Below are 25,798 nucleotides of genomic sequence, written 5' to 3'. Positions count from 1 at the left end.
CCCAAAAGTTTCCTGGTATGTATTTTTCCCCTTGATATTTATTTATTATTGTGGTAAATAAAACCCCATAACATTAAATTTACCATTTTACCTGTTTTTAAGTGTATAGTAGTGTTAAATATATACACATTGTGTAATAGGTCTGTAGAATTTACCATTTTACCTGTTTTTAAGTGTATAGTAGTGTTAAATATATACACATTGTGTAATAGGTCAGTAGTGTTAAATATATACAAATTGTGTAATAGGTCTGTAGAACTTTTTCATCTTAGAAAACTGAGACTATACATCCATTAAGTACTTACTTCACCTACCCTCTCCCCCAGACCTTGACAACCACTTTTCCACTTTTCTATTTCTATAATTTTGAGTAATTTAGATACTTCCTCTGAGTGGAATGGTACAGTATTTGCCCCTTTGTGATTAGCCTGTGCATAATCTCTTAGCATAATGCCCTTGAGGTTCATCCATGTTGTAGCATGTGACACAATTTCTTTCTTTTTAAAGACTACATGATAGTCATTGTACATATATTCCACATTTCCTTTAACTGTTCATTGGTTGATAGTTGGATTGCTTCTACCTGTTTTATATTGTGAATAATGCTGCTGTGAACATGGGTATGCAAATCGCGCTTTGAGATCCTGCTTTGAATTCTTTTGCATATTTGCCCAAAAGTGGGATAGCTGGATCAGATGATAATTTTATTTTTAATTTTTTGAGAAACCATGTTACTGTTTTCCATAATGACTGCATCATTTTATATGTTCCAATTTTTCCACATTCTTACCAACAGTTGTTATTTTCCGGGGTTTTTTGATAACAGCCTAATGGGTGAGAGGTGATATTTTATTTGGTTTTCATTTGCATTTCTCTCATTGGTGATGTTGAGCATCTTTTCATATGCTAGTTCTGGGTGTCTTCTTTGGAGAATGGCCCATTCAGAACCTTTACACATTTCTAAATTGGGCCATTTTATGTTGTTCAGTTGGAGTTTCTTACATATTTTGGCTATTATCAGAATATGATTTGCCCATTTTTTTCCTGTTCTGTAGGTTATCTATTCACTCTTGCTTATTTCCTTTTATGTACAGAAGATTTTAAGTTTGATGTAGTCTAATTTGTTGATTTTTGCTTTGTTGTCTGTGCGTTGGTGTCACATTCAGGAGTTGATTAGCTAAATCCAGTGTCCTGAAGCTTTCCCCTGTGTTTTCTTCTTGGAGTTTTATAGTTTTAGGTCTTATGTTTTAGTCTTTATCCATTTTGAGTTAAATTTTGTTTATGGTGTAAAGTAAGGGTCCAACTTTATTCTTTTGCATATGGATATTAGGTTTTACCAATGCTATTTGTTGAAGAGACCATTCTCTCTCCATTGTGTAGCCTTAATACCCTTGTCAAAAACCATTTGACCATAAATGCACAGGTTTATTTCTGGGCTACCTATTTTATTACATTGGTTTATATGTCTGTCTTTAATACAGTACCACCACTGTCTTGATTACGGTTGCTTTGTAGTGTTTTGAAATAAGGAAGTGTGAGACTTCCAATTTTGTTCTTTTTCCAGATTGTTTCAGTTCTTTGGGGTCCATTGAAATTCCATATAAGTTTAAGGACAGAGTTTTCTATTTTGCCAAAAATGCCAGTGGGATTTGACAGGGTTACACTGAATCTGTAAATTACTTTGAGTGGTATGGACATTTAATAATAAGTCTTCCAGTCTACAGACAAAAGACATCTGTCCATTTATTTGTATAAAGGTTTCTTTTAGCAGTGTTTTTTTAGGTGTACAAGTCTGTTGCATCCTTCAGTATTATCTTTTTGATGCTATTGTGCATGGAATTATATTTTTAATTTTCTTTTTGTGTTGATTATTGTTAATGAATAGAAATGCAACTCATTTTTTTGTGTGTTTTTTGTATGCTGCAGCTTTGTTGATATTATTTGTTTTAACAATTGGGTTTTTGTTTTGTAAAAAGTTTAGGGTTTTCTGCATATAAGTTCACATCGTCTGAGAACAGGAATAATTTTATTTCTTCATTTCCAATTTATTTCTTTTTCTTGCCTAATTGCTCTGTCTAGGGCTTTCACTACTGCATTGAATATAAACAGTGAGAGTGGATATCCTTGCATTGTCCCTGATCTTTAAGGAAAAGCTTTCAGTCTTTCACCATTGAATATGATGTTAGACATGGGCTTTTCATATATGGCTTTTATTATGTTCGAGTAGTTTCCTTTCATTCCTAGTTTGTTGCATGTTTTTATAATGAATCGTGTTGAATTTTGTCAAATTCTTTTTCTGCATCAACTGGGATGATCGTGTGATTTTTTTCCCCCCTTCATTCTGTTAAGGTGGTAGATCACAATGATTAGTTTTCATAACTTGAACCATCCTTGCATTCCAAGAATAAATTCCACTTGCTGTGTAATACTTTTAATGTGCTGTTGAGTTTGTTTTGCTAGGATTTTGTTGAGGATTTTTATATCAATATTCATCTTTGATATTGGGCTATAGTTTTTTTCTTGTTTTCTTTCTCATTGTGTCTTTGTCTGGTTTTGGGGATCAGGGTAATGTTGACCTTATGTAGTAGAATGAATTTGAAGTGTTTGTTTCTCTTCAGTTCTTTGTAAGAGTTTGAGGAAGATTGGTAGTAATTATTTTTTAAATATTTGGTAGAATTCTCCAGTGAAGCTATCTAGTCCTGGGCTTTAATTGGAAAGTTTTTGATTACTGCAACCAGTTCCCTTTTACTAGTTATAGGCCATTCAGAATTTTTATCTTTCATGGTTTATTTTTGGTTAGTATATATTTTTAGAAACATACCCATTTCTTCTGGGTTATCCAATTTGTTGATATATGTTCATAGTATTTTCTTATAATCCTTTTGGCATCATTTGTAATGTCCTTGTTTTCATTTTTGATTTTAATTATTTTAGTCTTCTCTCTTTCTTTCTTAGTCTAGCTAAGGGTTTGTCAATTTTGTTGCTCTTTAAAAGTAAAACTCTAGGTTTTATACCCCCCCCCCCCACTTTTTCCATCCTCTGTTTCATTTATCCTTGTTTTAATATTTATCATTTTTTTTCCTTCTGCTAATGGTTGGTTTGGTTTGTTCTCGAGACTAGAGACTAAAGAGCTTGGGCTGGTCTTGAACTCCTGAGCTCAAGCAATCCTCCTGCCTTGGCCTCCCAGAGTGCTAGGATTACAGAGCCACACTGCACCTGGCTCTGAGATCTTTTTTTTTAATGTAAGCTTTTGCTGCTACAAACTTCCTTAGTATTGCTTTTACTGCATCCCATAAGTGGTATGCTGTGTTTTTGTTTGTCACCAGATATTTTAAAAATTCCTTTATGATTTCTTTTTTTACCCATCAGTTCATAATAAGTTGCTAGATTTCTATATGTGTAGGTTTTTCTGTTTTTCTTCAACTATTGGTTTTTAGTTTCATTCCATTGTGGTTGGAGAAGATACTTGCTGTTACTTCAGTCTTTGTAAATTGGTTGAGACTTGTTCTGTGACCTACTTTGTACACATTTTTGGTGTCTATCTGAACTTCAGATTTAATTCTGAAGGTTCTGAATTGTCAGTGTTTAATTTTCTAAAATATGTTCATGTCTCTTCAATATATTTAAAATATGTTTAAAAATTAATAGACATTTTTCAGAAGTTTCAGATTTAAAGAAAATTTGAACAGGATAGCAAAGAGTGTTCCATATTCTCACCCCACCACCACCCCTATGTTTCCCCTGTTGTTAACATCTTACATATAACTTGGTACATTTGTTACAATTAATGAACTAATAATATTGGCACGTTGCTGTTAACTAAAACCATAGTTTTTTCAGGTTTCCTGAGTTTTTACCTAATGTTTCTTTTCTGTTCCAAGGTACATTACATTTGGTTGTCATGCTTAAGTTGTCTGCCTAGACTCCTCAGGGCTTTGTTTTTGATGACATTAACAGTTTTGAGGAGTGTTGGTCAGATATAGTATAGGATGTTCTTCTTTGGGAATTTGATGTTTTTCTCATGATTAGATTGTGGTTATACATTTTGGGGAGGATATATTTGACATTTTCATAATCGAGTAGTCTCTTAAAATCCTTTTGAGGTAAACCCAGCTATACTAACTACTCTAAGTATTTTCCTATTTTCTGTACCTTCCCTAGCACTTACCTAAATATTATAGTATTCCGATTATATTTTACTTTCTTTTTCAGACTGCAGTGGTTTCATATATGTTTTACTTTTTAGGTATGGATTGAAAAGTACTTTCTATCAAACTTCTTTATAAAATCCTTTTAAAAACATGTTTAATTGCTATTATGAAAAAGATGAAAAATAACAAATATTGGTAAGGATATGGAGAAAAAGAAACTCTTGTGTGTCTTGTTGGTGGGAGTATAAATTAATACAGCCATTATGGAAGACAATATGGAGGTTCCTTAGAAAACTAAACATAGAATTACCATAGGATCCAGCAATCCTACTTCCTGGTATATATCTATAGGAATTGAAATGAATATGCTAAAAAGATATCTGCATTTTCATGTTCATTGCAGCATTAGTCACAATAGCTAAGATATGGAAAGCAACCTAGATGTCCATCATTGGATGAATGGATAAAGAGAAGGTGGTATGTATACACAATGGAATAGTATTCGGCCTTAAAAAGAAGAAAATTCTGGCATTTGCAACAACATATGAACTTGGAGGACATTAGGCTAAGTGAAATAAACCAACTCAGAAAATCAGATACCACATGATCTCACATGTAGATTCTAAAAATGTTGGACTCATGGAAATGGAGAGTAGAATGGTGTTTACCTGGGGTTGAGTAGCAGGGTAGATAGAAAAAGGGGAGATATTGATCAGATGGTACAAAATTTCAGTTAGACAGGAGGAATAAACTTTAGTAATCTGTTGTACAGAATGGTGACTGTAATAAATACAAGGCATTGTATATATCAAAGTTGCTAAATGAATACATTTTAAATGTTTTCACCACAAAAAAATAAATATGTGAGATGATGGGTTTAATTAGTGTGATTTAATCATTCCACAATGTAAACACATCAAAACATCACATTGTACAACGTAAATTAAAAATGTACAATTGTTATTTGTCAATTAAAAATAAAATTTTAAAAATAAATAAGAATTAATGTATGTCTAAAATGTGCTGGTTTTGTTTATGGGGAACAAATACAGTTAAGAAGTTTTTTTATAGATTTTAAGGTATTATAAGCAGAGCAAGATAAAAAAATTAAACAGCTCAAGTCAAAGTTTGTGGTGTTTGTATATGCTTCTATTTTTTATTGTAAAATATGCATAAAATAAATTGTACCATTTTAATTATTTTTAAGTGTACAGTTCTATGGCATTAAATGCATTTACATTGTTTGTGTATTTTTAATAATAATATTATTATTATTAGTTAGTTGACAACACTGTTAGTGTTGTCATAATAAAATACCATGGACTGAGTGGCTTAAACAACAGAAATTTTCTCACAGTTCTGGAGACTGGAAATTCAAGATCAGGATGTTGGCAGGTTTTGTTTCTCCTGAGGCCTCTCTAAATAACCTATTCCATGTGTGTGCATGTCTTTTATCACTTCTTATAAGGACACCAGTCGTAGTGGGTAAGGCCCCATCCTTATGACCTTATTTAACTTAGTTACTTCCTGAAAGGTCCTAGCTCCAAATATAGTGATAATTGGGGTTAAGGCTTCAATATATGAATTTCGAGGGAGACTCAGTTCAGTCTATTATACCTTTTATTATGTAGGGGTGTTTCCAGTTTATCTCCTTGAGAACCTGTCATCTTCAGTATATTAGTATGTATGGTTGCTTTAACAAATTACCACAAATTAGGCGGCTTAAAACAACAGAAATTTATACTTTCACAGTTCTGGAGGCCAGAAGTCCAAAATCAGTATTACTGTGCCAAAATCAAGGTGAGGGCAGGGCTCTGTTCCTTCCAGAGGGAGGCTCTAGAGGAGAATAGAGAGGAGAATCTATTCCTTGCCTCTTCCTGATTCTGGTAGCTGCGGGCATTCCTGGCTGTGGCCTCTGTCCTTCCAGTCTTCAAGGCCAGCGTTTTCAAATCTCTCTTCTGTTTTCCTTTCATCACCTTCTATGTATGTAGTCAAATTTCTTCCTGCCTCCTTATAAGGATTCATGTGATTGCATTTAGGGCCCACCCAGATAATCTCCCCGTCTCCAGGTGCTTAATATAATCATATCTCCAAAGACTTTTTTTGGTGGCTATGTAACTTAATATTCACAGGTTTTAGGGATTGGGGTAGATATCTTTGGTAGGGCCATTTTTCAGTCTGTCACACTCAGACTTTTAATGTTCTTGCTTTGATTTATAGTTTAGTTTGTCTCAGTTCTGGGTGGATGGAGGTTGATGGTGGGTGTTAGAACATTCTCATCTCTTCCAGATCCTATGCAGAAAATTCCAGGTTTGTGGTTCTCTGTGTGGTCATCATCACTTTAGGCATTTATTAGAAATCACAATTCTCAGACTCCAATCTAGACCTGTTAAATCAGAAACTCTGAGGGCAGGGCCTGGCACTCTGTGTTACAATAAGCCTTCCAGGTGATTTTGATGTACACAAAGATGGAGATGTACTTTTCTAGGTTATTGACATGATTAGTACTAAAACATTATTTGCCTTCCTTCCCAACCCGTTTCTGTTTAAGGCTGATACTACAGTAGTGTAGGATTTCTAGTCCACAAACTTTATTTTCTATAGGGATAGAAACATTTAGTACCCAAATCTTGTTACTGATAATTAATGTAATTAATTAATTCATTCAGTGAAAGATTGTACTGTACTGATATTTGTCAATTGTGCTTTTTACTTAGATGTGGATATTTCATAAAGTAATGTTCCTGTATCTAGAAGTGATGCAGTTTTTTTCTCCTCTTCTTGAAAATGTGAACTAAACTCATTAGCCTGAGTTTTACTTGATTATCTTCTATTTCCCAAGTATATTTTGGGATACAACACAAAATTTGAATCTCTTATTCAGCCCATATTGCTATACTTTTACTATGAGCCATCCAGTGAGAGTGCTAAAATGAAACAAATGAATGTATCTGCAATGTGTCCACTGTAGTTCAGAAAATACACAACAGAAAAGGTGACACAGAGCTTTCTGGAGTTGCTATAGCAATTGAGAAACACAGTTTTACACAGCTAAAGGAATTAAAAGGAAGAATCTGCCAGAGTGACTGAGCTAAATAATGAAGGACTAGTAAAAAGGTGATAGCAAAGTTAAAGAGAGGTAGAAGGTAGTTATAGGTAGATAGTTACAGTTTACCCATGTGAGAAGGCATGAAAACTGAGAGAGAATGGGGGCCATTCTCAGAATTGAAGAGTTATAGTATGGTAGAAACATGGAGTGAATGGGAGAGTAGTGATTGCAAACTGATAAAGCTGACATCATTGACAAGTACTATTACAGAACTTGTAGCATAGATGTGACATGTTTAGGATAGCCACTGTAAAATTATTACTCATACAGTTCTGGGAAGAACAAACTTGAGATGATAGTAAGTTGGAAATAGAACAGTTACAGTAATGTAGGTTAATAATGGAAGTAGCTATGGTGGTGCCAGGTTTTTAAGAAGCTGGTTTCAGGTTGAGGGAGGAAATGTGTAGAATTTAGGGTAGAACATATTGAGTTTTTAGAACTTTTAAGATTTGGTAATATTAATAGTGGTAGGTAGACTTTTGGTAAGTACATGTTTAGTGGATTGTTAGGGTAGAAGTCACTTTATACTAAATGGAAAAATCAGGAGTGTATCAATATGTGCTGTTGTCTAGAATAATGGTGCTTGGCATTTAGTAAAAGTATTTAATCAGCATTAGCCATTAATATGATTACTATTAGTATATACTTTTATGCATTCCCATACTGTATGTTTTTTGTCTTCAGCTTTTTGATATATTTTTGGTATGTATGTAATTATTAGGTAAACACTGATCTAGAAAGAAGTGTGTTTTATTAATAATCATTTTAACTATTGCCATATTATTAAAGTTAATGAAAACAACTTTTGTAGAATTTTTTTAAAAAGGGTTAGAAAGTTTGAGTTCCTCATTTGAATAGATTATTCTTCAAAAAAAAAAAAAAACCACAAAAAACAGGTACTTAGTTTCCAGAAGGTTAAAATGTTCATGTTTTAGTTGAACACTTTCAGATGGTGTATCAAAAATAATTTGATATGCAGTTTTTAATTTAAAAGAACAGTGTGTTGTAGATATAGTTACTCATACCGGAAACAAAAAACTAAACAATTGTCTTTTCATATATTTTTTCAGGTTTGATTTAATTTCGGATGAGATTGTTCTTGAAGCAAGATGTTAATAAGACAAAACCTAGGTAAGTAGAAGACTACTTTGTTAAATGTTACATATCAAGGTAGGGATAATAAAAATAAGTCTTAAAAATGTGCCTTTGATTCCAGAATCAAAGAGTTTTTAAATAAAATTTTGAAATATGAAAAATTGACTTTTTAACACAGTCCAATTGATTTAGTGGGAGTAAAAATACAGCTATCAAATTGTGGAAATAAATTCTTAGTTTTCCCTTTTTTGTGTTGAGATTAACTAAAGCATGCAAGTTGCCATTGAGTGTTCTAACATGTTAGAAAATTAAGTTGATGTTTGGTTTATCCAATCTTACTGAACTCTTACCAGTTCAGTAAGAGATTTGTTGGATTGCTTCATTGTTCTCACCTGATTTGCTAAAGAACACGAGTAATACTTTAGTGAATTTTACTTTGTTATTACTGCTAATGAAGCACTTTCACAAATTGATTAAATTCACCAAATTGTGATTTATTCTGTTAAATAGTGTTCAGAGTTATAAATTATTATTTTAATAATATAAGCTATTGAAATATTAAAAAATACATTTACTACCTATTGGTAAGTGAATATGGCTTCTGAATATAAACAGTAAAAAGCATACTTTGATAAAATTGTAGTTAACTTGCTCTTTGTCTAATCTAACCAGATGTTCTTCAGCTGTCAAAAATGTGCTGATCTCAATGTTTGTTTTTAAAAAAAGAAGCCTATGATAAGAAGTGCTGTAGTTTAGTAATACACACTTAAATAATGAAATCTCAATCAGCAGTTAAGGCATACTTTGAAGCAAAGTTTCCCTTTTATTGCTATTATACATAATAATAGTAGGGGTAGTTTGAAGAGTAAGTGCTTAGTGTGCTCTAAATTCTATTAGTGCCTTATTAATCATTACAAAACCTGCTGTGTGGTAGGTACTACTGTGTGGAAATTTTTGTTGTTGTTGTTAATAGTGGACTATTTCTTTTTCTTTAGGAGGAACAGTTTGTTCTTATAGCATTTATTATAAAGAATACTTTTCTATATGTCTTCCTGAAGTGGAAAAGAAGCTAATACTTGATTTTGTTTGCTAGTTGAATATACAGTGTCTCTCAGAACCTTTGTTCTGATTTTCTATGAATTCAGTGTTGCTTGTGGAATGACACTGGATTAACTTATTCTGACTTTTAATACCATTATATATACATTTTCTTTAGTATTACAGTATAATTTACATATATTCACACATGTAACCACTATCTAGATCAAGATATAGAGCATTTTGTTATTCTAGAAAGTTCCTTGCACTTTTCCCCTTTCTAATCCAATAGCCTTTCTCCAGGGTATCTTTCTGACTTCTATCAGCATAGTTTAGTTTTACCTATTATTGGAATTTATATACAAAGAATTATATAGTATGTACTGTATAATACTATACAGTGAATGTGAAAGTCCTATTTATTGGACTTTAATATACATAGAACTATATAGTTTGTATTTGGCTTCTTTCATTCAACATGTTTTTGAGTTTCATTTATGTTGTTGTGAGTATATCATTAGTCCATTATTTTTTATTGCTGAGTAATATTCCATTGTATGAACATACCACAAAGTATTTATATTTTCTTTTTATCATTTTGTTTATTGGATTCTCCAAGTCTCTGGCCTCACTTGCCAACTTCTACACTGCTTTCCTTCCTCTTACCTGTTTCCTTCATTGTTCCCCATCACCTGCAGGATAAAATGTAGTAAGCCCATGGCATACAATTATCTCATTGCAGCTATACCAAAATGTCTAGAATGATATGAATAAATTAAATATAATGTTTTGTATTTCTGGTTCTAGGCATAAGTATATATTGTCACTCTCCTCCAACCCCATGCCTCCCCAATTACCCTTCTGCTGGTTGTCAGTTTATCTCCTAAAATAGTCTATCTCAAGAATCATCTTATCTTTTGAGCCAGGCCTGGCCATAATGCAGTATAGATGTTGAACTCTTTGAAGGTGGACACCCTAGCACGATGCTCAGGATACTGTATGCACTCAGTGAATGTTTGTTAAACATAGATCAATGGAAAGAGTTCTTTTCTCTCAAACAAATAGGGATTTAGAATGTTGGCTTGAATGGGGCATTGGCACTTCAATTGCTCCTGGACTATTGGAAAGAGCCAATGAGGGCAATCCAGAGGCAGCATTATAGGCATTTGGGAAAGAGAAATAAAATATCTTCCAAGTCTTCCTTCAATCCAGTTGAAATAAAATGACTAGTAATATTCTTAGTTCAGACCTTAAATATGACTGCCATTGTGGATTTTGATTAGTATTTCCAAATGAAGGCATTAATCCTTGTTGTAGAAATTGAAGTGTTTGTTACAAAGAGAGTATTCTCGTTGTGGGTTTATACTAGTTACTAATATTTCTTTAACTTAAAGATTTTTTTAAAAAAATTGTTAGACTAATACAAATAGGAAGACTAGTCACATGTATAAGAATTGAAGAAAACTTTTCCTCATTTCCCTGAAGGTTAGAACTATGAAGGAAGAAATTGAAGAATTATAGTCTGGAACTGTGATGATAACATATGTGATTCCTGTAGCTTAGGAAGCTTGCTGTTTGCTGAAACGCACTTAAAATTTTTTTGTTTCATTATTGTAGGTGTGTAATATAACATATATAAACAATATACTTTCTTAAGAAATAAAACATTTTAAAAATTTTAATGCATTTTGACTGTTTTTGTCCTTCTATATTTGAAATTGGCTAGTTGGGTTGGATATAGTAATCACCTGGGGATTTTTATGCCTGAAGCTTGATTGCCCTCTAGCAAGTCCAAAGCAAGGAGAGGTTCTTCCCCACTGGGATCAATTTGTTGCTTTCCCTGTCTGCACCTTCTTCCATAATGGTTGAACACGGAGTTGGACGCTGACCCTATCTCATGCTATTCCTTCTATCTCCCTATAAGGATTTTTAGATATAGATTCTTACTGAATGTAGAAGCTTGGTTATTTCCTTTTTTTTGTTTTTTTTCCATCCTGAATGTGAAGTGTGTTTAGTTTTCCTGTTAAGATTTGGGGATCCAGAGGAGTTTAACCTTGAGATTGCCTTGCTTAAATTAATGTCTCTAAAAAGTTTTAGACTAGTTTTTCTTCTCAGAGGCTAATAGCTATACCACAGTTATAGGTTCTTTCTCTTTTGTGCATCAGTATTTCACAAAGGCAGCTGCTCCTAAGGTTTTTCATTTTACAGAATCCCTGAATCCAAGGATTTGAAATCCTTTATGGATGTTTATCTTATATTAATTTACTTAATTTCTCAATTAACCTCATTGTGCTTTAGTTTCTTTAGTAGCACTGTAGATGTGTGCTGTCCTTTGTTGTAGACTGAAAAAGAAAACTTTTTAATTAATAAAATTCTTTGTTCTTAATTCTAGATGAGATTGCACAATGTACACTTGACCTTTTCCAGTTGTATTGCCCAGTAACATTTAGTATTTTCAAAATTTAATTGTTATATAAAAATCACATGTGTTTATATATATGAGCAAATAGTACAGAAATTTTAAAGTCAAAAGTAAAACTCTCCCCTTCCCCCCAGCACTATACTCCCCACAAGTTACCAAAAATAGGTGCTATGTAATCTGCATCTTTTTGTTTACCATTTACCAATTTACCACTTACCAGTATATCTTGGACATTTTTCAAAATATATTCCACATTCAACTGTTTCCTTATTAATATTTCAGTAAATGTCAGGGGTTTTTGCTTTTACATAAGCACTATATACTTTATTATATCATTGGGATTGTGTGAGAGTGTCAGGATAATTTGTAACTAGGTCATAGGATGCATGCACTTTATGGAGGAATGTTGAGGGGCATATAAAAAAGAAAAAACAAAAAAATAAGTAAGGATATGTGCACTTTAACTTCTGATATGTATTGTAAAGTTGCAGTTAAGTTGTACCACTTGATATTCTTATTGGCAATTTATGAAAATATCTGTTTTCCCACATTCTTCTAAATATTAACCAATGTTTTAATCCTTGCTAGTCTAATTGACAAAAAGTGTTATTTATTATACTATGCATTTCTTTAGTTATGAGATTCTTCAAAGGTTTGAAATGTCACCTTTATCGTAACTGAAATCTCTTTGGAAAACATACAATTTGCAAAGGTTTTTATCCTTTACTGTTAAGTCCATCAATTAATGTTTCTTTGTGTTTTATGTATTACATTCAAAGTTATTTAATTTTGAGCAATCAGGTCATTTGCCTTCTTTTTCCCCTCATTTATTTAGGATAAGTATCTCCTTATGGTGAATTTCTTTATAGTTTGCTACAAACTAACATTAGCATAATCTATAAGTGAAAATAAAATAAAAGCCAATCCTAAATATTAAGTAAGTCTAGATTAATAGAAAACTGCTCAAAATCTGTTACCTTTTGTACTCAAGTGTTAGAATACTTTTTTTGCTGTCTTTATTGTGTATGAAAAGCTACAGTTAATAGTCTCAGTTTCTGTTTTAAAGTCAATGAATTAATTTTTTCAAAATTTTAATTCTAGAAACTACTAAATTTAAGGCCAGAAAGAAAAGAGAACTGAGAAAATGCTTGATATTATTATGATGGTTTTCTCTGAGTTATTTATTTATTTATTTATTTTTGAGACAGTCTTGCTTTGTTGTCTAGGCTAGAGTGAGTGCCATGGTGTCAGCCTAGCTCACAGCAACCTCAAACTCCTGGGCTCAAGCGATCCTACTGCCTCAGCCTCCCGAGTAGCTGGGACTACAGGCATGCGCCACCATGCCCGGCTAATTTTTTCTACATATATTACTTGGCCAATTAATTTCTTTCTATTTTATAGTAGATGGGGGAGACGGGGTCTTGCTCTTGCTCAGGCTGGTTTCGAACTCCTGACCTCAAGCAATCCGCCTGCCTTGGCCTCTCCGAGTGCTAGGATTACAGGCATGAGCCACCGCGCCCGGCCCTCTCTGAGTTATTTTTAAGAATTAAGATACTGGCTTGTTTGGTTTTATTTATTTATTTTTGAACAGTATTTGCTAGTGTGATGCCTTTAGTCTTGGACATGTTTACAGTACTACACCTTATTATATAAGGGACTTAAGCATCTGCAGATTTGGGTATCTGCAAGGGTCCTGAAACCAGTCTCCTGTGGATAGAGGGCCAGCTGTATGTCTTTTGTGGGCTACATCTCTTAAATTCATCCTTGGTTTCATTTGTTTAAAGGGGTAAAGTAGTCGGCTGCATTGATCTCTTTTGAAGCTGAACTGTATTTTTTCAAAGAAAGTTTCATCCAGGCCTGTGTTTAGTATAAAAATTTCTATACAGATCTAAAATGTTTTTCAACCTAACAATTAAAGGCTAAGTGCCAGTTGTTATTCCAATATGTGAACAGGAAATGATAAAATTGTCCCTTCAGACCAAGGAATTTTGCCATTGTTATGGTTTATCCTTTTATGTTAGGTCTAAACTGTAAATAAACGTGCTAAATAAAACAAGGCAGTAAGCCTTTATTAAAATCTAATGTTCTAGACACTATGCTGTATAAAGGATGCATTGATAATTAGAATTCTCACTGCCATACAACTAATTATACTACAGGTGATGATGAAAAGAATGCTGTTAGGTCTGAATAGTGTAGTATAGTAGCATTGATAAAGGAATTTTAAAGGAAGAAATCAGGAAAGATGTCAGAGAGGAGGGTGACATTTGAGTTGAAGGAAATAATAGAACTTTGACCTTGGGAAAGTATGGGCAAAGGGAGCATGAACTAAAGATCTTATTTTACTTTCCAGAAACTATTTTATAAAACAGTTTCATTTAATTGGATGTTCATGTTGCCAAAGTTACTGACATTTTCTTGATGTACTAAAATTTATATTTTACTACAGCTGAGGAATTCATTGTTCATTTCTTTATTTTGTTTTTTCAGAATGTTTAAACAAGTTTGATTTTGAACCCACTAAGAAATACATTATATTATGAAAGTCTCTATACTGATAATTCATTTAATTATTAAAATATTATACTTAAGGGTATGAGATTCAGAAATAATAAATAACTAGCTTGAGGTTAGGTAGATAATTGCAAAGACAGAATTAGAACCTAAGTCTTCTGACCTCTTATGTACTGTTCTCTTGATATGACCATTAAAGCAGATGTTAAACCTTTTAAGATCTGACTAGACTGGGGGCCTACTGGTCACATGATTCATGCTCAATAAATATATGTTTAATATTTTAGTGATTCATGTAATGTTTTATGAATTGGTTATTGTAGTTAAATTGGTTTTAGGTCATACTTGATACTAGTTACTAGTCTGATGACTATAATTACAATCAAATGTGATTAGTGTTGTGATAGTTTGTGTTCCTGGAACACAAGAGCCATGTCTGTTTTCTTTATTTAATATATATTTAGTACTTTAATGAAGGCAATACTTTACTCGTAGTAGGCATTTAACAAATATTTATTTAATGACTGAATGGAAATATGGCAAGGCCTCCCAGAAGAAGTGACACTTAAACTAAAATGTAGAGAAACTGTTGATGACTTATCTAGATAAGAAATCATTGTTAGCAGAAGAAACAGCATGTGCAGAGGATGAGAGGTGAGAGAAAGAGAAGATTGGTAGAGCTGAAAGAAATGTGTATTTTGAGTGTAAAGCTCACTGTAGTGGCTAGCATGAAGAGATGAGATCAGAGAATACGGCTAGGGCCATCTTATTGAGGCTCTTATAAACCATTTTAAGGAGTTTGGATTAATAGATTAATGAGAAACCATTGAAGGAGTTTAAATGTGATTACATCTGTGTTTTAGCAAATGAACCTAATTAAAATGTGGATAACTAATCACAGAGGAAGCTAGATTGGATTCAGGATGACCAGTTTGTATGGGGAGAATGCTGGCTTGACTTTAGAGTGGTAGGTGTGGGGATAGAAAGATACGGGTAAATTTGAGAGAGATTTAGACAACAAAATCAGTTTTGGTGATTAATTATAATGAAGATGGGGTGGGGAGAGTTAGGAAGGAATTAAGCATGAATGTTTCTACTCTGGGCAGTAGTGCTATATGCACTAGTAGAAACTGTGAAGAAGATTTAGAGAGAACAAGAGCTAAGTTTTAGGTATATTGAGTGTGAAGTAGTAACTCAGGTCATCTGAGTAGAAATGTCAGATGGCAGTTAGAGAGACCTATAACTTAGAGATCTGGGAGTCTTCAGCGTTACATCTTCATATCTCACAAATTCAGTTTTTGTTTTATCATCTTTCTGCAAGATACTGTAAAGCATGTTTATACATTAAATATTCAATTGACCAAAAGTTTATAAGTCAGTTGCATTGTTTAAAATTTAAACAGTCTTTAAATTTCAAGATTGTTGAAAAATAACTTGCTCCATAGAGATTTATGAGCTACTGTTTTTATTGGAGATTCTGGCTGGGCAGGGTGGCTCACACCCATAATCCTAGCACTTTGGGGAGGCTGAGGAAGGAGGATTTATTGCTTGAGGCCAGGAGTTGAAGACCAGCCTGAGCTACATAGCAAGACTTTATCTCTAAAAAAAAGTAAAAAAATTAGCCAGGCATGTTGGTGTGTACCTGTAGTCCCAGCTACTTGGGAGGCTGAGGCAGAAGGATTGCTTGAGCCCAGGAGTTTGAGGTTGCAGTGCGCTATGGTAATGCTACTGCACTTTAGCCTGGGGAACAAATTGAGACCCTGTCTCAAAAAACAAACAACTAAAAACATTTATTAGAGATTTTGGCCTCTGCTTATTCTTAATTAAACAAAATATAATAACATTAGTTAATAAGTATGCTACTGATGCACAGTCTTACTAGGAACACTTGAATAGCTAAGGGTGTATTAAAAGTCTTAAGTCTCATGGCCGGGCGCGGTGGCTCACGCCTGTAATCCTAGTACTCTGGGAGGCTGAGGCAGGTGGATTGCTCGAGGTCAGGAGTTTGAAACCAGCCTGAGCAAGAGCAAGACCCGTCTCTACTATAAATAGAAAGAAATTAGCCTGGCATGGTGGCGCATGCCTGTAGTCCCAGCTACTCGGGAGGCTGAGGCAGTAGGATCGCTTGAGCCCAGGAGTTTGAGGTTGCTGTGAGCTAGGCTGATGCCATGGCACTCACTCTAGCCTGGGCAACAAAGCGAGACTCTGTCTCAAAAAAAGAAAAAGTGTTAAGTCTTGGATTTATATTAATAGTGACTAATATATGGTAGCTGCATATAAATTCTGATAATACTTAATAATGCAAACTTTTTTCACCCTGAATAAAAAGTTTAGGTTAAAGTGATTCTAAAATCTTCAGGTTAATCATGATTCATCAAATCATTAGGATAAAAGGTATATGCGAGAACAGGATCTTGCCTACCTTGTTAACAATGTATACTCACTGTCTAGAGCAGTTCTTGGCACAGAATTCCTCAGTATTTGTTGAATAATCAATATTGACACACTGCTTTGATAATTAATCAAATTTTATTTTTAGTCAGGTAACAGCAGTGGCAGACTGACTTTCTTGTTCCCTTTTCTTTTATTTGAGCAATATTTTCCCCCTCACTTTACCCTTTAACAGTTCCTATTTGTGCTACATTGCTTCTATATATTTCCCTTCCAACAAACAGACATATTTCTCTTTGTAATCAAAAAATTTTTACTGACATTTATGAAACATATTTTCTAATAGAAATAGTTTGGACATTTTCACTTGGATATTCTGACATGACCATGTCTAAAACTGGATTAATCACCTTTGCTTTTAGAATCTGTTCTTATTCTTTTTTCTTTGAGGCCAAAATCCCTCTGAATGTTTACATTGCTTAATTTCTGTCTTAAAGATTTATAATTACTAGATCTTTTTACTTTGGCAATATAGCATGTATTTTTTTTCTGTTCCCGTTACTATTAATTTTGTTTACATGTCTATTATATTAATGTATGGATGATTAATGTCTTTTTCACTTTGTTTCCTTTGTATAAGACCACTTGATTCAACTCTTTAGAAAGCTACCTTAATTACATTACTTGCTCAAAAAGCATTAACAACTCCTTAAAGATAAATTTTAATTCTTAGGTCTTAGATCCAAGAGCTTCCAAATTTGTATTCCAGTCAACTTTAACAGTTTCATATCCTATTATTTTCTTTAGTAAACATTTTGTTGCACCTAATTGATTATCATTGTTCTTTGAAAATCCTCATACCTTCACCTTTACTCATATCTTCCTCACCAGTCTCATCCCCAGTTCATCTCTGTTCTTGAAATCTATTAATAACTCATCCAAGAAAGCTTGGCTCAAATCCTGTCACTGCCTTCAGGAAACATAGTCCTCAGTATATAGGAGAAAAGATTTCTTTCCTTGCCCATCTCTAGGTGGAGACTCCTCTAACAAAAGAAAGATTAACAAGAGGAATACATACAAATTTATTCAATAAAAGTTTTGCATGGCACGGGAGCTTTCAGAAATAAAGACCCAAAGAAACAGGGGAAGACTATGTTATTATGGACTGTTGTGCAGAAGTATGATTGTAGGATCAAGTGGTATAATCTAATGGTAATAAACTGGGGGGAACTTAGCAAAGCCTGTTTGTTCATATTCTTCTTGGCATCTCTGTATGACATTTCCTCTCTCCATATAGGGCAAGAAACCTATCACATGAGGGTCTTTAGGGGAGAAGGGAGAGAGAAGGTCAAAGAATGACTTACATTTTATGGTCTTCTTCAGGGGAGAACAGGAGTAGGTCAGAGAGACCTTCCTGCTTCTGCTGTTTTCTCATATGCCAAGGTGCCATATTGCATAGTAGCATTTCCTGCATCTCATCACTAGAAGTCACTTTCTCTCAATATCTATGGTGATCGTAACCTGAACCTTCTATTAAATGAATAATTTAAAAGCATGACAAGATAATAAGATACTAAATATTGACATCTCCAAAAGCACCCTGTATAGTTGACAGGCTATTATATTTTTTGATTGATTAAAAACTAAAACCATGATAACCTTGAATTTATTTTTTTAAACAAAAGTTCATATAGTGTATACTCTTTAGGCATTTGACAAGCTCAGACATTTTTTGCCTGGTTAATTTAAAAAAAGAAAACCATGATAAACCTAGACTTATTTTATTTAACATTTATAAATTATATAGTGCTTACTATATGCCAGGCATTGTTATAATAAGCATTTAATAAATATTAACTTAGTCTTCATCTTACCAATAACAAAACTGAGATATGATGAGGATAACAGTGGAAAAACTAGGATTTGAACTGGTAGTCTAGCTTGAGAGTCTTGAAGGCCTCTTAAAAACTGTTATAATGTTATCAGAGTGGTAAAATAATTTAGTGATTATTAAAATAATTTAGTGAAGTAATAGGAAATCATACATAGAAAAATATATAATTGTATATATACTCTTATTTCATTTATACTCTCACCTATTTCTTCCTCCCCCTCAGGTTATTTTGGAGCAAACCCAGACATGTTATTGGTCCCCACCTCATCCCCATTGGTAATTTTTTTCCAATTTTTTTATTGTGATAAAATACACATATGTTTATTAGCTTAACCATTTTTAAGTGTACAATTTAGTGTTACTAAATACATTTATAATGTGCAACCATCACCACCATCCATCTCGATAACCTTTTTCATTTTGTAAAACTGAAACTCTTTACCCATTAAACAGTAGTTCTGCATTTTCCCCTTCCCCCAGGCCCTGGAAACCACCATTTTTGTATCTGTCTTTGAATTTCATTTCTCTAAGTATCTCATATAGCAGAATCATATAGTGTTTGTTTCTCTGTGACTGATTTCATTTAGCATAATGTCTTCAAGGTTCATCCATGTTGTAGCATTTTGCAGAATTTCCTTCCATGTTAAAATTATGTAATATTCCATTGTATGTCTTTACTACATTTTGTTTATCCATTTATTCATTGGTAGACACCTGGGTTGCTTCCACTGTTTAGCTATTGTGGGTAACACTGCAGTGAACATGGCTGTACAAATACCTCTATGTGACTCTGCTTTCAATTCTTTTGGGCATATACCCAGAGTGGAATTGCTGGATCATATGGTAATTGTATTTTTAGATTTTTGAGGAACCACCATATTGTTTTCTATAATGCTGAAAACATTTTACATTCCCACCAATAGTGCATAGATGTTCTTATTTCTCTATATCCTCACCAACACTTGATATTTTCTATTTTTTTGAATAGTAGCCATCCTAACGGGTCTGAGGTGATATCTCATCGTTGTTTTGCTTTTAGTAATGTTAAGTATCGTTTTACATGCTTTTTGGCCATTTGTATATCTTCTTTGGAGAAATGTCTATTCAAGTCTTTTGCTCATGTTTTTAACCAGGTTTCTTTTTCTGTTGAGTTTTAGGACTTCTTTATATATTCTGAATATTAATCCCTTATCAGATATATAATTTGCAGATATTTTCTCCCATTCCTTGGGTTGTCTTTTACTCTGTGTGTCTTTGGTTGCACAGAATTTTAGACTTTCACAAAGTCTTATTTGTCTGTTTTTTCTTTTGTTGCCTGTGCCTTTGGTGTCATATCCAAGAAATCATTGCCAGTGTCATGAAGTTTTTGCTGTATGTTTTTTTTTAGGAGTTTTATAGTTTTAGGTCTTATGTTTTAGTCTTTATCCATTTTGAATTAATTTATGTATATGGTGTTAGATAAAGGTCCAAACGTTTTTTTTTTCACATATAGATATCTAGTTTTCACAATACCATTTGTTTAAAAGACTGTCCTTTCCCCATTGTGTAGTTCTGACACTCTTGTCAAAAACCCTTTAACCATAAATGCACAGATTTATTTCTGGGATATTTTTTTTCCGTTGGTTCTAATGTCTCTCTTTGTGCCAGTACCACCACTGTCTTGATTACTATTGCTTTTTAATATGTTTTGACATCAGGAACTGTGAGGCCTCCAACTTTGTTGTTGTTTTCAAGATTGTTTTGGCTCCTTGGGGCACCTTGAGATTCCACATAAATTTGAACATGGGTTTTTCTATTTCTGCAAAAAATGCCATTGCAATTTTGACAGAGATTGCATTGAATCAATAGATTTTTTTTGGGTACTATTGACATATTAACAATGTTAAATCTTTCAGTCCCTGAATATGGGGTATGTTTCCATTTATTCACATCTTCTAAGATTTGTTTCAGTATGCTTTATAGCTTTCATCTTTACAAATCTTTCACTTCCTTTATTTCCTTGGTTAAATTAATTTCTAAGTATCTTATTCTTTTTGGTTCTATTGCAAATGGAATTGTTTTACTAATTTCCTTCTTGGATTGGTCATTGTTAGTATATAAAAATGTAACTTATTTTTGTGTGTTGACTTTGTGTCTTGCTACTTTGCTTAATTCATTTGTTAGCTGTAACAGTCTTTTGTGGGCTCCTTGGGGTTTTTTGCCATGTAAGATAATATCATCTGCAAACAGAGATAATTTTACTTCTTTTTTTCTAAATTGGATGCGTTTTATTCCTTTTTCTTGACTAATTGTTGTGGTTAGAACTTCCAGTACTATGTTGAATAGAAGTGGTGAAAGTGGTCATCACTGTCTTATTTCTGATCTTAAAGAAAAGCTTTCAGACTTTCACCATTAAGATGTTTGTTGTGGGTTTTTTATATATCGCTATTATAATATTGAGGTAGTTTCCTTCTCTTCCTAATGGGTGTCAGGTGATATCTTATTGTGGTTTTGATTTGTATTTCTCTAATAATTAATGATGTTGAGCATCTTTTCATATGCACTTTGGCCATTTGCATATCATTTTGACAATGTTCAAGTCTTTTACCCACTTTTATCAGTTTGTTTGGGTTTTTTTTTATTATTGTTCTTGAGTTGTAGGATTTCTTTATATATTCTGAATATTAACCTCTTATCAGATAACATCATTTATAAATATTTTCTTCCATTGTAAAGGGTGCCTTTTCATTTTGTTTTTTCCTGTGATGCACAGAAGTTTTTAAGTTTGATATAGTGTACTTTATGTTTATTTTTGTCAGCCTTTGCTTTTGTTGTCATAGCCAAGAAATCATTGCCTTATCTAATGTCATGATGCTTTTTCTCTGTTTCTTCTAAGAGTTTTGTAGTTTTAGCTCTTACATTTGGGTCTTTGACCCATTTTGAATTTTTGTATATATGGTATAAATTGAAAGTCCAACTTTATTCTTTTACATGTGTTTATCCAGTTTTCTTAACACCATTTAATGAAAAGACTGTTCATACTCTATTGAATGGTCCTGGCAAGGATGTTGAAGGATTTGACCATATACAGGAGGTATATTTTGGGGCTTTCTATTATATTCTCTTCTATTGGTCTATATGTCTATTTTCATGCCAATACCACATTGTTTTGATTACTGTAGTTTTGTAATTTTTAATGAGGAAGTGTGACACTTGCAACTTTGTTCTTTTTCAAGATTGTTTTTGCTCTTTGGGGTCCCTGGAATTCCTGTGAATTTTAGGATGAATTTTTCTATTTCTGCAAAAAAGTCATTTGGTTTCTGATAGAGATTCCATTGGCTCTATAGATTGCTTTGTATAGTATTCATATCTTAATGATATTAAATCTTATAGTTTGAACTTGGGATATGTTTCCACTTATTTCTGTCTTCTTTAATTTCTTTCAGCAACATTTTCTAGTTTTCAATGTACAGACCTTTTGCCTCCTTGGTTAAGTATATTCCAAAATATTTTATTCTTTTTGGTGATATTATAATTGTTTTCTTAATTTCCTTTTTGGTTTAGTCATTGTTAGTGTAGAATAAACAGCTGATTTTTGTGTGTTGTATATGCTGCATTTTTGCTGAATTCTTTTATTCTAACAGGTTTTTTATGGTATTTTTAGGATTTTCTACATATAAGATCCTATCACCTGCAGACTGGCTGTAGTGGCTCACACCTGTAATCCTAGCAGTTTGGGAGGCTGAGGTGGGGGGGGGGCGGTAAATACTTGGGCGGTAAATACTTGAGGCCAGGAGTTGAAGACCAGCCTGGGCAATATAGCGAGACCTTATCCCTACAAAAAAAAAAAAAAAATAGCCAGATGTGGTGACATGTGCCTGTAGTCCTAGCTATGCCAGAGACTGAGGCAAGAGCATCATTTGAGGCTACTGTGAGCTATGATCTCACCACCACACTTCAGCCTGGATGACAGAGTGAAACCCTATCTCAAAAAAAAAAAATTCTATCATCTGACAACAGAGATAATTTTACTTTTTCCTTTCTAAATTGGATGCCCTTCCTTCCTCTTTCCCTTATTGTGGCAAAAGTGGCACCCTTGTTTTGTTTCTGATCTTCATAAAAAAAATTTAGTCTTTTACTATTGAGTATGATGTTAGCTGTGAACATTTAATATATGGCTTTTATTATGTTGAAGTAGTTCTTTCTATTCCTAGTTTATTGAATGTTTTTATCATGAAAGACTATTGAATTTTATCAAATGCTTTTTTCTGTGTTGATTAGGATGATCATGTGTTTTTTGTCGTTTTGCAATTGTGTATTACATTGATTTTTTTTAATGTTGAACCAACTTTGCATTCCAGAATAAATCTTATTTGGTCACAGTATATAATCTGTTTGCTAGTATCTTGTTTGAGGTTCTCAGTCTCTCTCTACCTGGATAAATAAAGCTACATGGATGACTTTCATAATAAAGCCATACTGTGTACTATCTTTTACTCTGTTCTTTACTGCTGAGAAAAATACATTCAGTGTAATGTTAGTCATTTACATACTCTAATATTTAGTTGCATATATTTGACATTAATCATAACACATGATAATCATATGGTACCTAGATATTAGACCATTGTTTTAAATTATGGCTGTATACTACAGTGCCAAAGAAGATATACACACATGCATACAGACACATACCATTCCTATAGTCACTTAAATTAGAATTTTTCAGAGGGGAGCTGAGCATGAGTATTTTTTAAAAGGTCTACAAGTGCAGACATATTCGAAAATTCTGTTCTGGATGGTGCTGGTTACATGTTAGCTTTATATAGGGTACTTAAAAAAAATCTACAAGCCTTAGTGAAGTTGAATCAAATTCCAGTTAAAGAGTTATACAATCTGTCTTTTAAAAAAGTTTGCCAAGTTTTTCTGAAGCACAGCTAGGATTTTAATACTAGCTTAGAATTTTCTCAGCCACAGAAAAGAACAGTTAGCAAATTATTTTAATAAAGATAATTTGCAAGGGCCCCAAGTAAAAATTTTCTATTTTATGGGCTGAAAGGAAATTCGTATGTTTCATATGTCAGGTTATGTAGGAGCTAACTTGTTTGCTTCTGACTATAAGGAAATTAATGTGGGTGCCTCTACAGATAGAGTTCCATCTCATTGTTATATAGGATTGTAATAATATGGGTAGGCGGGATCAAATTTTTTCTTAGGCAAATCTGGTCATATTTCCAAACATGTTTTCTGTTTATGTGCCAATTAGCATAAAGCATGATGAAGATGACCTTAATTTGGTGTTTTCAGAATGCAGAAATTAACTAGCCATTCATTAAATCACAGTAGAACTTATATGCAGTATAATTTAAAGCACTTCATTGATTCTCCTAGGTGAATGTATTAGTCTGCTACACTTGCCATAAGAAAATACAGTAGTCATCTCTTATCTGTGGGAGACGTCCAGTCGGTTTCAGGAATGCCTGAAACTGCATATAGTACCGAACTCTAATACACTTTTTTCCTATATATACATATTTATGTTAAAGTTTAATTTATAAATTAGGCACAGTAAGAGATTAAAAACAATAATAATAAAATAGAATAATTAAGAAAAATAAAGGTACTTAAACACAAGCACCGCGATACCTAGACAGTTGATCTGGTAACTAAGATGGCTATTAAGTGACTAATGGGTAAGGAGCATCCACAGTGTCAGTACATTGGACAAAGGGATGATTCACGACCTGGTTGGGTTAGAGCAAGACAGTATATTTCATCACACTACTCAGAGCAGCAGGTAATTTAAAACTTAAGAACTGTTTATTTCTGGAATTTTATGCTTAGTATTTTTGGACAGTGGTTGACTATGGGTAATTGAAACCTCACAAATTGAAACCATGGATAGCCTAAATGATAGAAATTTATTTTCTCACATTTTTGGAGGCTGGAAGTCCAAAATCAAGATGTTGGCAGGTTTGGTTTCTGTAGAAGCCTCTCTCCTTGACTTCCAGATGGCTTTTGCACTGTGTCTTTACATGGCCTTTTCTCTGTACATGCCCATCCTTGGGGGTCCTCTCTATGTCATAATCTCCTTTTCTTTCTTTTCTCTTTTTTTCTTTTTCTTTTATTGGAGACAGGATCTCTCTCTCTCTGTTACCCAGGCCAGAGTGCAGTGGCATCATAGCTCACTGCAGCTTCAAACTCCTGGGCTCAAGTGATCTTCCTGCCTCAATCTCCAGAGTAGCTGGGACTACAGAGATGTGCCACCACAACTGGCTAATTTTTTTAATTTTTTCTAGAGACAGGGTCTGGCTATTGCCCAAGCTGGTCTTCAACTTCTGACTTCAAACAATCCTCCAACCTCAGCCTTCCAAAGTGCTAGGACTACAGATGTGAGCCACAACACCTGCCTGTAAATTCCTTTTCTTATAAAGATACCAGTTAGATTGGATTAGGGCCTACCTTTATGGCTTCATTTTAACTTATTGGAATTAAAGCTTCAACATATGAATTTTTGGGAACACAATTTAATCTGTAACAGTGAATTCAAAATGTTCTCTTATATAACTAATGAATTACCAGGTTGAATTAAATTATTTAGAATTATCAGATGCTGCTTACTGAAGAAAATCTACCAAAAATGATGACTTTGCTTTTTACAAAGAATATTTAACCACCACCTTAGAATGTAATAACAAGGTATTGAATCAGATGTATGACTTTTGATTTGCTGTGATGAGTAAATATGCATCTGATTATCAGTATATCTTAAAGGTATACTTAAAGTATTTAGGAAGAAGAGTCATAAATCTGGGAGGGAGTTGTAATATAGCTTATTTTATATCATTTGTGATATAAATTTGTTTTAAAAATTTATTTTGACCCCATGTAAATATCATTATGTTGTCATAAAGAAACAGTAAAAGTTAACACTATCAAAATTATGCAGTTTAATCTGGAGATAGTCATTATTTAGGCATTACAAAGCTAATCATAGAGCAATAAATGCTGCATAGATTTAAATTATCTTTATTTTCTCAATTCAGAGAAATAGTATTAGAACCATCGTTGAAAGTCTGCTTGTTTCTCCCGCATCACATTAAAATGAGAACCTTGCCCCTAAACCTACATTAGAGAGAAGGCTTATATAAAGTTGGAATGGACATTGATAAATCAGATTTTAATTTGGGGAGAACAAATTGCCT

At 33.3% G+C, this 25,798-nt stretch overlaps 1 protein-coding gene across 17 annotated transcripts in view; it reads left to right on the top strand.

Moving 5' to 3' along the window:
* ZNF644 (zinc finger protein 644) overlaps nt 1–25,798 on the top strand; it is a 129,654-nt gene that overhangs the window by 32,292 nt on the left and 71,564 nt on the right. For 14 of the 17 annotated variants that reach the window (XM_012790883.2, XM_012790880.2, XM_012790874.3 and 11 more), the window contains one exon: nt 8,331–8,391. The exons of 1 other annotated variant lie outside the window; for it this stretch is intronic. In XM_012790883.2, the coding sequence (XP_012646337.1) occupies nt 8,370–8,391 (22 nt within the window). In that variant the 5' untranslated portion in view covers nt 8,331–8,369. Of the gene's footprint in view, nt 1–8,330; nt 8,392–18,837; nt 18,891–25,798 lie in introns of all 17 variants that reach the window. 2 more of the 17 variants (XM_012790878.3, XM_075999795.1) reach the window with 1 other exon arrangement.

This window comes from Microcebus murinus, chromosome 2 (assembly GCF_040939455.1).
Source record: "Microcebus murinus isolate Inina chromosome 2, M.murinus_Inina_mat1.0, whole genome shotgun sequence".
Classification (NCBI taxonomy): Eukaryota; Metazoa; Chordata; class Mammalia; order Primates; family Cheirogaleidae; genus Microcebus; species Microcebus murinus.
The sequence above is the reverse complement of the archived record's forward strand: the minus strand, read 5'-3'. Positions and strand labels throughout refer to the sequence as shown.